We start from the raw sequence: 12,899 nt of genomic DNA, 5'->3' as shown, positions 1-12,899 counted from the left end.
GCAACTGAAAGAATTTTTGCAAATGAAAAAAAGTTACCAGTCAGTACTCTGAGAAGTAAGAAAATCAGGATTTATTATGTTAATACGTGGATATCTTATTGTGTTCCCAACCAAACCCACTTCTCCTCTCCCTTCACTCTCTATCTCAATTGATAACACCCTCATTGTCCCTGTCTCATCTGCCCGCAACCTTGGTGTCATCTTTGACTCCTCCCTCTCCTTCTCTGCGCATATCCAGAAGATAGCCAAGACCTGTCGCTTCTTCCTCTATAACATTAGCAAAATTCGCCCCCTCCTCTCTGAGCACACCACTCGAACTCTCATCCACTCTCTCATTACCTCTCGCCTTGACTACTGCAACCTACTCCTCACCGGCCTCCCACTTAGCCACCTATCCCCCCTTCAGTCCATCCAGAACTCGGCCGCACGTCTTATCTTTCGCCTCAACCGATATACTCATACCACCCCTCTCCTCAAGTCACTTCACTGGCTTCCGATCAGATACCGCATATAGTTCAAGCTTCTCCTACTCACCTACAAATGCACTCGATCTGCAGCCCCTCCTTATCTCTCTACTCTCATCTCCCCTTATGTCCCCACCCGTAACCTCCACTCTCTTGACAAATCCCTCCTTTCAGTACCCTTCTCCACCACCGCCAACTCTAGGCTTCGCCCTTTCTACCTTGCTTCACCCCATGCTTGGAACAAACTCCCTGAGCCCATACGCCGGGCCCCCTCCCTGCCCATCTTCAAATCATTACTCAAATCCCACCTCTTCAATGTCGCCTTTGGCACCTAATCACTACACCTCCTCTCAGGAAATCTAAACTACCCCAACTTGACATTTCGTCCTTTAGATTGTAAGCTCTTCTGAGCAGGGACTGTCCTCACTTGTTAATTTGTACAGCGCTGCGTAACCCTAGTAGCGCTCTAGAAATGTTAAGTAGTAGTAGTAGTAGTATCTCCAGGCCATCTTTGTTATCATTCAATTTCTTTTTTAAAAATATACCACCGATGTTTCTTTTTCTATTTTCTGTTGCTTGAATTAGGTGGTCTAAGAAAGAGTTATATATCTTCATGTTGATTTCTTTAAATAATATTTACTCTGAATTTCTGTCGCAAGATGTAAACGCTTGTATTTGAATTGTGAAACTTAAAATAAAATAATAAAAAAGGTGGGCTTTTAGCTTAGATTTGAAGACGGGCAGAGCTGCAGCTTGACGTACCGGCTCAGGAAGTCTATTCCAGGCATATGGTGTAGCAAGATAAAAAAGGAACGGAGTCTAGAATTTGCAGCGGAGGAGAAGGATACAGATGAGATTTACCCAGTGAATGGTGTTCCGGAGAGGAGTGTAGGGAGAGATAAGAGTGGAGAGGAACTGAGGAGCTGCAGAGTGAAGGCACTTGTAAGTCAATAAGAGGAGTTTGAACTGTATGCGGAAAGGGATAGGGAGCCAATGAAGTGACTTAAGGAGAGGGTTAATATCAGCATAGTAACACTGGCATGGCTCTCAAAGCTTCATTTGTACACTCAAGATCACCGAGTCATAGGTCATTGCTCATCTCATCCGTGTAAGGTCTCCCAGTCACTGATAAGCCCTGCTGGACACTGATCTGATCGATATTCAGTGGTTTTTTTTATAAATGCCGACTGTCGCTGGTTAATTTAGTCCCACATATTCAGTGCTGGGTGATGTGTGGGTATCAGCACTGAACATCTGGGACTAAACTGTCCTGCAGTGCCCGCCAGAATTTATGCAGGTCTGATCCGATGTTCAGCAAGGGCCCATCTATGATAGTTATGCAGGCCCCAACTGAATATTGGCAAGGACCTGCATAACTTTTTTTTTTTATTTTCAGTGCCTGCGATCCCCCTCCTGAAAAAGCCCCCTCTTCTCAGCCTGTACCATACGGGAGCCCGCCACCCCCAAAGGCCTACCTTTGGTCCCTGGTGGCTGTCTTGAGAAAATGGCTACAGCAACGTCCCGTTGGACCACCAAGGAGCAAAAGTAGGCCCAAAAAGGGGGTGGGGGGTGGGAGGGCTTCTACATGGCATGGGCTGGGGGAGGGGGATTGCAAACACTAAAAAATAAAAGAAAGTTATGCACCGGCACAGCTAAGTGGCCCGAATTAGGACAGCTTTTGAGGTGACTTAAATTTGACTGCTCAGCTATGCAGGTATCTGGCCCTGAATACTGCCGCCACCCTCATAACTGCTGACTCCTCCCCAATGCCACCCCCTGTACTGCTCCTGACCTGCCCATTTTTTAAATATGGGGGGGGGGGGAGGGGGTTAGTGGCAAAGCCCAGTTTAAAGATAATGAATAGCGAGAATTAGGTGGCCACAGGCAATTTAACTGGGCAGGAGGAGTCTCTCCTGACAGTTTAAATCAATTTGAATATCAGGCCCTGATAAACAAGCTTATAATTATTCCCTGTGACAAAACACCAGAGGGAAAATAAATGAATTTTCCAAAAAAAACTCATTAAAAACCTTCAAAGATTAAGCAGGCTTAACTATTGAAATTACCATCTGCCTTTGGGCTGAGTACTACAGCCTAAAGGATTTTATTAGTTAGGTTTCTTGAGACACTTGTGTGTCTTCAAACGAGACAGAGAGGGTTATACCAACTGCTTCCACCGTTACAGAGCCGACTACGCTTCTTTGGTTTACTCCGCTGTTGCAGGGCCAGGATAACCCAGTCTTGGTTTTATCTCCCAGGCATGTGAACAGGTGCTGTGAAGGAAACCTGAGCTTTAACACCATGCACCATGGCAGTAAAAAACAGGAATAGTTTTATGTGCCCTGGAAAAAAAAAAAAGCTGGAGTCAGCTGGTGACCCTGAGGAAAGCTTAGAGAGACACTTTCATTACCTGGAAACCCAATAACTGGAAGACTGCCACCGGCAACCCTGGATGAATGGGACTCTGTCAAAACAGAACTTTCTCCCCTACCCCCTATTCTTAAACAAATGAATACAAAACAAAACAACAAAAAAAAGAGCAGATCCTGGACACTTAAGGAATCAATTCTGCCTTTAGCTAAACAAAAATGCTGGCATATGCCAGGGAAAAAGGCTGGGGCTGATCCCTCTGCACATGCATGAAGGTAGGTTTGGGGAGAGCTGCGAGTTGCCTCTGGGCTCACATCCAGCTGAGGGCAGGTTTGAGGGGCTCTGGGGACAGTTAATCACTGAAGATCAAGGTGGGTGAGTTGGGGGTCCTTGCATCTCGAGAAAGATGATGACATCTATCTATCCAGTCAGATTGCCTGGAGGTGTCTGCACAGGCCAGCAGCTGGAAGGTAGGTAACAGCAAACACATCCTGCTGTTATTTATTCTTCCCAGACTTTTGTTTCTGCCGATAAATTTCCTCCGTGAAAGGCCTGGTAGGGGAAAAATTAAAAATGTCAACTAGAAGCCATAAAGTGATAAGATTATCTGCTACTTGCCTCTCCATTGCATCTGACGCTCAGGAAGACATTTATTTGAGAACTGCAAAGCAAATAAGATTCCGGGCTCATTTTATTTTTTCAAACATCGACTTATTGGCCCATCTGGGTCATGGGGTGGCTCGGGTGCTGCATTAAGGGAGACCCAAATGTCAATCTGACCTTGACATTCATATGACTTAGTCTGGAACTGCTGAATATGTTAACCAGCACATGTCTCAATGACTGGTCAGGAGCACACCACACAAGAGGATAGTGGGTGTCCTAGAAAACAGGGGCGTAGCCAGACAGCCAATTTTGGGTGGGCCTAAGTCCAAGGTGGGTGGGCATGGAATTCATGCTCCCCCCGTCCCTAGCCCCCCTCTGCTCTGATTTGCTCTGCTCTCTGTCCCTCCCTCCACCTGCAAGCCCAAAATATTAAATACCTGAGCAAGAAGGGATCTAAAAAACCCCGCCAGCTGAAGATTTCCTCCTGCTCAGGCAGTCAGCGCTTTTCCTAACAGCAGCCCTTTCCTTGAGCTGATGCCATGGCCAGCAGGCTGTGCATGCATGGAAACTAAGCATGTGCAGAGATGTCAGCTCAAGGCAAATTCTGCCAGCTGCGGTTTGAAGGAGCACCAGCTGCCTGAAGAGGAGGAAATCTTCAGCTGGTGGGGTTTGAGGATCTCTGCCAGCCACAGCAAGAGTGCCAAAATTTTGGGTGGGCCTGAGTCCAAATAGGATGGGCCCTGGCCCACCCATGGCTACGCCACTGCTAGAAAATCCTGTTTATTACGACAGAGACCTCACCCACCTTCTGAAGCAGCTCAGTCTCTCTCTGGCTTAGCCGCCAGAAACCAGAAGAATTGGTTTGTAATCAGAGAGCACATGACTAAACAAAGAGGGTCCCCTTAGTGTGGCAATAAAGAAAATCCTCATCCCAGTGCTTGGGACACAGCCCACACCTCAGGACATTCAGAATGAACATGCATGACCTAGATTTGCATGCAAAGGAGGCAATACATCTCATGCATAATCAGTGTGGCTATCCTGAAACTCTTGAGTGGCTAGGTGTGTTCCATGGACCGGACTGAGAACCAGTACACTGTGCTCATCAGCCCCAGAATGCAGCAGGAAGACAGGTGCACCAGATCAGAATGGATGTCTCTGGCTTAGATAGAAAGGTGCAGGAACAAACCCTGACTCAAAGGGATCCAGTGCAAGGTCTTGCATTGCATGTGGTGTGAAGGCCATGGCAGAAATGGTCACAGCTGGCCTGAGATCCTAGCATAGCACCCAGATTCAGGAGTAACTACAGTGTGCTGTTGACTAGTCCAGAAGCCTAAACCCAAACTTTGCAGGGGTACAATTCAGCTTTGGATTTTACATTTACTGGTCATTTTTCCAAAAACAAAGCTCAAGACGAGTCACATATTCAGAGACACTAGTTATTTCCTTGACCACATAGGTTCACAACAGAGGGTGAAATGATTTGGCCAAGGTCACAGAGTCGCTGGATGAAGATGCTGGGGCTACTTCTCGTGAAGATCAGTTATCTCTGTGTTACAGTCCTAGTGAGAACAGACAAGAGAAAAGCCATGGTCCCTTTGCTCTCTCTCTTCAGCATTCTACCCACACGGAGAGAGGTCAGGTAACTTCCGAACACAGGTCCTTCACAAGGTGCTCCTCAACAGGCTCTTCAGAGCTTTGCCTACAAATTTTATTGGAAAAGAACTGAAAGTAAACTTACCCTTCAAACATAATAGCAATCTTGTAAGCCAGTGCCACTATTGCTGTCAGGACGAGACCAGCTGGACTTCCATTCCTGTTTTCCAGAGAAACAGAAGTGCAGATTAGAGCTATACTTATGTCAGAAGCAGCTCTGCAGTTGGCATAAGTACTTATTATAAAATTAAAAGGTTTCAGGCTGATGTTGTATAGTGATGATTATTACTGACACTGTATCCCTTCACGTTTCACATCGCAGAAGGAAGGGTAATATAGACATAATAGGTTATCTCAGTGACCTAATGGAAGGAAGAGGATAAATGGGACTGGGCAAATCAAATTGCTGGAGGATGTTATAGGCTGAATACGGCATAATTTAGCAGGAGAAAAACTGTGCTCTATAATCTTTCTGAATAGAAATTCCAAAGGTGCCCCTTTCTTTCCCAGCACTCTACCAAAACCCTCATCCACACCCTTGTCACCTCTCGTTTAGACTACTGCAATCTGCTTCTTGCTGGCCTCCCACTTAGCCACCTCTCCCCTCTCCAGTCGGTTCAAAACTCTGCTGCCCGTCTCATCTTCCGCCAGGGTCGCTTTACTCATACTACCCCTCTCCTCAAGACCCTTCACTGGCTCCCTATTCGTTTTCGCATCCTGTTCAAACTTCTTCTACTAACCTATAAATGTACTCACTCTGCTGCTCCCCAGTATCTCTCCACACTCGTCCATCCCTACACCCCTTCCCGTGCACTCCGCTCCATGGATAAATCCTTCTTATCTGTTCCCTTCTCCACTACTGCCAACTCCAGACTTCGCGCCTTCTGTCTCGCTGCACCCTACGCCTGGAATAAACTTCCTGAGCCCCTACGGCTTGCCCCTTCCTTGGCCACCTTTAAATCTAGACTGAAAGCCCACCTCTTTAAATTTGCTTTTGACTCGTAACCACTTGTAACCACCTGCCTCCACCTACCGTCCTCCTTCCTGTACACAATAATTGATTTGATTTGCTTACTTTATTTTTTGTCTATTAAACTGTAAGCTCTTTGAGCAGGGACTGTCTTTCTTCTATGTTTGTGCAGCGCTGTGTACGCCTTGTAGCACTATAGAAATGCTAAATAGTAGTAGTAGTAGCAACATTCCATCTAGAATCTCCAATAGTAGTAGACTTTGCGCCTTCTGTCTCGCTGCACCCTACGCCTGGAATAAACTTCCTGAGCCCCTACGTCTTGCCCCATCCATGGCCACCTTTAAATCTAGACTGAAAGCCCACCTCTTTAACATTGCTTTTGACTCGTAACCACTTGTAACCACTCGCCTCCACCTACCCTCCTCTCCTCCTTCCTGTACACATTAATTGATTTGATTTGCTTACTTTATTTCTTGTCTATTAGATTGTAAGCTCTTTGAGCAGGGACTGTCTTTCTTCTATGTTTGTGCAGCGCTGCGTATGCCTTGTAGCGCTATAGAAATGCTAAATAGTAGTAGTACCCCTCTCCTCAAGTCCCTTCACTGGCTCCCTATCCGTTTTCGCATCCTGTTCAAACTTCTTCTACTAACCTATAAATGTACTCACTCTGCTGCTCCCCAGTATCTCTCCACACTCATCCTTCCCTACACCCCTTCCCGTGCACTCCATTCCCTGGATAAATGGAAGTGTGCTTCAAAGTTCTTGTTACTATCGTGCGGTTGAAAGCTGGAATTCTTTACCGTTATATATTCGACAGAGTTCATCTTATATTGCTTCTCACAAGAGAGTTAAGACACGCCCCTTCTGCCTCGCATCACCTTATACCTGGAACAGACTTCCCGAGCCCATACGCCATGCGCCCTCCCTGCCCATTTTCAAGTCCTTACTCAAAGCCCATCTCTTTTCCCTTGCCTTTGGCGCCTAACCACCTTCCCCATTCATGATACCTACACTGACTACATAGTTTGTTACCTTTAGATTGTAAGCTCTCTTGAACAGGGACTGTCCTTCCCCATGTTTAAACTTGTACAGCGCTGCGTAACCCTGGCAGCACTATAGAAATGCTATGTAGTAGTAGTAGTGTTTGATGTCTTATTTTAATTAGATTTGACAATATGATTGGGTTGAGATATAATTATTATATGTTATTCCTTATCCTCTTTTGTGTAACCTGCTAAGGAACCTAGATAAGGGATATGGCGGGGTATAACATTTATGAAGTACAGTATAGTATTGAAGATAAGCTAGACAGATTAGGGCTCTTCTGTTTGGAAAGGGGAAGATAGAGGGGATATGATAAAAGTTTACAAAATCATGGTGGAGGGGTTAAACTGAGGACCGCTGATTTTCCTGTCAAACAACACTAAAAGAAAAGACACTCCAGGAAGCTAGCAACCAGCAGACTGTATTTTTTTTTTCATGCAACACATGATGTGGAAACATCTGCAGGAGGACATGGTCAAAATGACTGGTATAGCAGGGTTCAGAAGAGGTATGAATTATCCTGGAAGGACTAACACAGCAAGGTTCAAGAAAGGTTTGGACCAGTTCCTAGAGCTAGAGGAAAAAAAGTAAAAAAAAAAAAAACATGTTTAGCTAGGCAGACCTAGGAAAAGCCCTCGCTTATCCCTGGAAAGACACTACAATTAACAGATCGACGTTTTGGGATCTGCCCGATACTTGCAATTTAGATTGGCCACTATTGTTGACAGGATGCTGGGATCGATGGATCTCGCTCTGGATCAGCAAAGTCTAATCTACATTCTTATGACCTCTTTCTTCCAGAAAACCTGTGATGTAAGAGCATCTGCCACCTGAACGAGGAAGCAGCTGGGCAGGTCTCTGGAAATGTAATGGAAATAGTATGTTGTACCATCTACAATTGAAAGGCTAAATGTGGACATATTTGATTTTAAAAAGAAGGTCTCTGGAAATGTAATGGAAATATAGTAACATAACATAGCAAATGACGGCAGATAAAGACCTGAACGGTCCATCCCATCTGCCTAACAAGATAAACTCATTTTATATGGTATGTGATACTTTATATGTATACCAGAGTTTGATTTGTCCTTACCTTTCTCAGGGCACAGGCCGTAAAAGTCTGCCCAGCACTGTTCCTGTACTAAAAGTTCTAAAGCTAACGTTGAAGCCCCTTAAAATTTACACTCCAGCCCCTCCATATCTATTCAGTCACGATCAGGGCACAGACCCTAGAGGTTCACCCTGCACCGGTTTTATTCTCCAAATAACGGCATCACCACCCAATCCCCACTAAGATTCCATAGATCCATTCCTTCTAAATAGGATTCCTTTGTGTTTATCCCATGCATGTTTGAATTCCATTACCGTTTTCATCTCCACCTCCCCCCTGCCGGAGGGCATTCCATGTATCCACCACCCTCTCCGTGAAAAAATACTTCTTGATATTACGCCTAAGTCTGCCCCCCTTCAACCTTATGTCCTCTAGTTCTACCACCTTCCCATCTCCAGAAAAAGTTCATTTGCGGATTAATACCTTTCAAATATTTGAACGTCTGTATCACATCACCCCTGTTTCTCCAAGGTATACATGTTTAGTTCAGCAAGTCTCTCCTCGTAAGGTTTGCAACGCAAATCCCAAACCATTTTTATAGCTTTTCTTTGCACCTCTTCCAGTCTTTTTACATCTTCAGCAAGATACAGCCTCCAAAACTGAACACAATTACCATCTACAGCCGAAAGTCTAGATATGGACATACTTGATTTTTGAAAAGAAGAACTTTAGAGTTTCTCAAGATTTCCCCCCCCCCCCCCCCCCCAAGATATCTCAAAAAAAGTAGCCACTCATGATGTGAAATCAAGAGCAGGGTTTCATCTTCCATGTTTGCTTTCCTCTTAGTTTGCTTCTCTAGAAGGTCAGAGGCACAGTACAGCTTTGATTCCTTCCATCTCCTTCTTCCCAGTGGCGTAGGCAAGGGTAGGCAAGGGTGGGCCCAGGTGGGCCCAGGCCCACCCAATTTGAGCTCAGGCCCACCCAGTAGCAGCACACCTATGATGTGACTGGCAGGGATCCTCATGCCCCACCAGTCGAAAACTCCCAACAACTGTCCCTCCTGAATACCTTGTAAATAGAAGATCTTGGCCTGCAGCGAGCAGCGACTGACACATACTGTTCACACCAGCCCCACAGCCTCCCCTTTGATGTATTCCTGCCTATGTGGAAACAGGAAGTTGCATCAGAGAGAAGGCTGTGGAGCCAATATGAGCAGTGCGTATTAGTTGCTGTTTGCTGCTGGTGAAAATCTGCTATTTAAAAGGTACGCAGGGAAGGGGGGGGGGGATGTTTGAGAGACCATATCACATGCAGGCGAGAGAGGGAGAGACCAAATCACTCATGGGACAGGGTGGAGTTCTGCCCACCTATCTTGGGCCCAGGCCCACCCAAAATTGGGTGTCTGGCTACGCCCCTGCTTCTTCCACTGCCTCTTTGATTAATTCTAGGCAGCAAACAGCAATTGAAAGCAGCCTTTAATGTACTTAATTGGTAGGAGATCTGGTTGACTTATTTATAAAATCTGTACCCCCCCCTAGAACTAAATAGCTTACAAAAAATATACATAAAATAATCATTCACAAACAAAATAAAAACATTAACACCACATTAACACCAAAACATAAAAACACCAAAAAACTGCTTGTGAAAAGCCTGCTGTAAGAGAATTCATCTTAATTGCTGCCTTTTCCTGCACCTTCCAGCTTAATGGAGTCCATCCCCTATTTCCACTGTGGTTCTATAAGCCTTCAGTTGGTAGTACACAGTATTTTTCTTTCAAAACCCTCTTTCTATCTTCCCAAATAGCATCAGCAAAGACAGTTCTTATCATTTCAGAACTGTATGTTCCAAGAAAGGAACCTTGATTCAATCACAATCTCGTACTAATGAAACCCCAACTTGGACATTATGGGATAAATTTTCTATAGTTTTCAGATGGGATAAATTACAGTTTTTAGGTGGTCATCAACTGAGAAAAATGTTAAATTATAGGGTTGCAATTATTTGCTCTTAGCTTTTCTCTTGACTAAAAGTGTGAGGTCTAAAACTTTATTTTCTCACTCTTTTTCTGTCTGGCCATTCGATTACGGAATAATTTTCCTGTTGAGTTACGCTTGATAAGAAATGACTATTTATTTCGTAAAGCTTTAAAGACTCATTTGTATATTAACTTATGATCGACTTGATGTTTCTAATTTTTTGCTGTAAAGTCCTGATGTATCAGTTTCTAGTTTGTTTTAATTGTAATTGGAACTGAGGGAACTGGTGAGAGATTATTATTATTATTATTATTAGCATTTGTATAGCGCACCACTGAACACCTGACACAAAGAGACAGTCCCTGCTCAATAGCGTTTACAATCTAAGTAATACAGACAGACAAGACAGTTACGGGTGAGGGAAGTACTGGGTGAGAAGGAGGGAAGGAACAAGGGGAGGGCAAATGAGTAGTGGCTAGGAGCCAAAAGTAGCAGTGAAAAGATGGGTTTTCAGCATAGATTTGAAAATAAGTAGAGATGGAGCTAGACGTATAGGTCCAGGAAGTCTATTCCAGGCATAAGGTGCCGCAAGAGAAAAGGAACAAAGCCTGGAGTTAGCAGTGGAGGAGAAGGGAGACGACAAGAAAGATTTGTCCAGTGAGCAGAGTTCACGGGGAGGAATGTAGGGAGAGATGAGAGTGGAGAGGTAATGGGGGGCTGCAGAATGGATGTATTTAAAGGTCAGTATGAAAAGTTTAAACTGTATGTGGAATCGGACAGGGAGCCAGTGAAGTGACTTGAGGAGCGGGCTAGTGTGGGTATAACGATTCTGGCGGAAAACAAGTCATGCTGCAGAATTTTGGACAGATTGGAGAGGAGAGAGATGGCTGAGCGGAAGACCAGTGAGAAGTAAATTGCAATAGTCCAAGCGAGAGGTGACAAGGGTGTGGATAAGGGTTCTGGTAGCGTATTCAGAAAGGAAGGGGCGAATTTTGCTAATGTTGTAGATAAAGAAACGACAGGTTTTGGCGATCTGTTGAATATGCGCAGAGAAGGAGAGAGAGGAATCAAAGATGACTCCAAGGTTACGAGCCGAGGAGACAGGGAGGATGTGAGAGCCATTAACAGAGATAGAGAAAGGGGGAAATAAGAGAGATAAGTATTTTATAACACAACATACAGTTAGGTGTTACAACGCTGCGCGCTAAACGCAAATTCTATAGCAGTAATTATGTGCGTACCTGCCATTATAAAATACTAGCATAAATTAGCATTTACACGTCAACATTTAGGCATGGCTGCTTATCCCAATGCTATGGACCACAAACTATAAATTGAATGACAATGCTAAAAAAAAAAAACATCAAATAGCTTGAACTTTCAGGGGCATTTTCGAAAGAGAAGGGCGCCCCTCTTCTGACACAAATCGGGAGATGGGTGTCCATCTGTTAGGGCCGACCAAATTGGCATAACCGAAAGCCGATTTTGGGCACCCTCAACTGCAGTCCATCGCGGGGATGACCAAAGTTCACGGGGGTGTGTCGGAGGCGTAGCGAAGGAAGAACTGGGGCGTGCTTAAGAGATGGGCGTCCTCGGCTGATAATGGAAAAAAGAAGGGCATCCCTCACGAACATTTGTTTGACTTTACTTGGTCCATTTTTTTTCACGACCAAGCCTCAAAAAGGTGCCCAAACTGACCAGATGACCACCGGAGGGAATCGGGGATGACCTCCCCTTACTCCTCCAGTGGTCATCAACCCCCTCCCACCCTAAAAAAAATAAAAAAATAAAAATTTTTTTGCCAGCCTCTATGCAAGCCTCAAATGTCATACCCAGCTCCATGACAGCAGTATGCAGGTCCCAGGAGTAGTTTTAGTGGGTGCAGTGCACTTCAGGCAGGCGGACCCAGGCCCATCCCCCCCCAACTGTTACACTTGTGCTGGTAAATGTGCCCCCCTTCACCCCTTAGGGCTATGGTTTTGATGTACAGTTGTGGGGAGTGGGTTTTGGGGGCTCAGCACCAAAGGTAAGGGAGCTATGCAGCTGGAAGCAATTTGTGAAGTGCTCCCTAAGGTGCCCGGTTGGTGTCCTGGCATATCAGGGGGACCAGTGCATTATGAATGCTGGCTCCTCCCATGACCAAAGGGCTTTGATTTGGTCGTTTCTGAGATGGGCATCCTCAGGTTCCATTATCGCCGAAAATCGGGAAGCCGATTGGCATGTGACAACCAACGAGATTTCAAATTTACTGCCTCTAACTATCACAGGCAGAATAAGCGAAAGAATGTTGTTAGAGTGTACACCAGGGTTGTCATTGCAGCGGAACTGTAAGACTAACACTGGCTGAACGAATAGAAGTTCTTTAAAAATTAGAAAACAAACAAAGTCAAGCATCTATTGCTAAAGAATATGGTGTCAATCCCAGTCAAATGTCACGTGTCTTGAAGCAGAAAGACCAGCTTCTGGAAGACTGGCAAAACAATACAAATCCACAACGGAAACGAAAACGGGCAGGAAAAACTGAGGAGGTAGAAGATGCTCTTCTTCGGTGGTTTTCTCAAGTCAGGAGCAGACAGTTTCCTGTCAGTGGTCCACTGCTTATGGAGAAAGCTAACCAGCTCGCTGAAAGTCTTGGACTAACTGAATTCAATTCAAAGCCATTGTTGGATGGTTGGAAAGATGGAAGGAGAGGAACAGCATAAAATTCAAGAAACAGCATGGTGAGAAACAAGATGCTGATGACTTTGGTGCTGAAAATT

General features: G+C 45.0%; 1 protein-coding gene across 1 annotated transcript in view; it reads right to left on the bottom strand.

Annotated features, from left to right (window-relative positions):
* Positions 1-2,527: 2,527 nt before the first annotated feature.
* The window catches only part of PEMT (phosphatidylethanolamine N-methyltransferase), a 163,478-nt gene continuing 153,106 nt past the window's right edge, over positions 2,528-12,899 (bottom strand). The window contains 2 exon segments of the mRNA XM_030212849.1: positions 2,528-3,386; positions 5,182-5,256. Of these exon segments, the coding sequence (XP_030068709.1) occupies positions 3,332-3,386; positions 5,182-5,256 (130 nt within the window). The 3' untranslated portion in view covers positions 2,528-3,331.

This window comes from Microcaecilia unicolor, chromosome 8 (genome assembly GCF_901765095.1).
Source record: "Microcaecilia unicolor chromosome 8, aMicUni1.1, whole genome shotgun sequence".
NCBI lineage: Eukaryota > Metazoa > Chordata > Amphibia > Gymnophiona > Siphonopidae > Microcaecilia > Microcaecilia unicolor.
The sequence above is the reverse complement of the archived record's forward strand: the minus strand, read 5'-3'. Positions and strand labels throughout refer to the sequence as shown.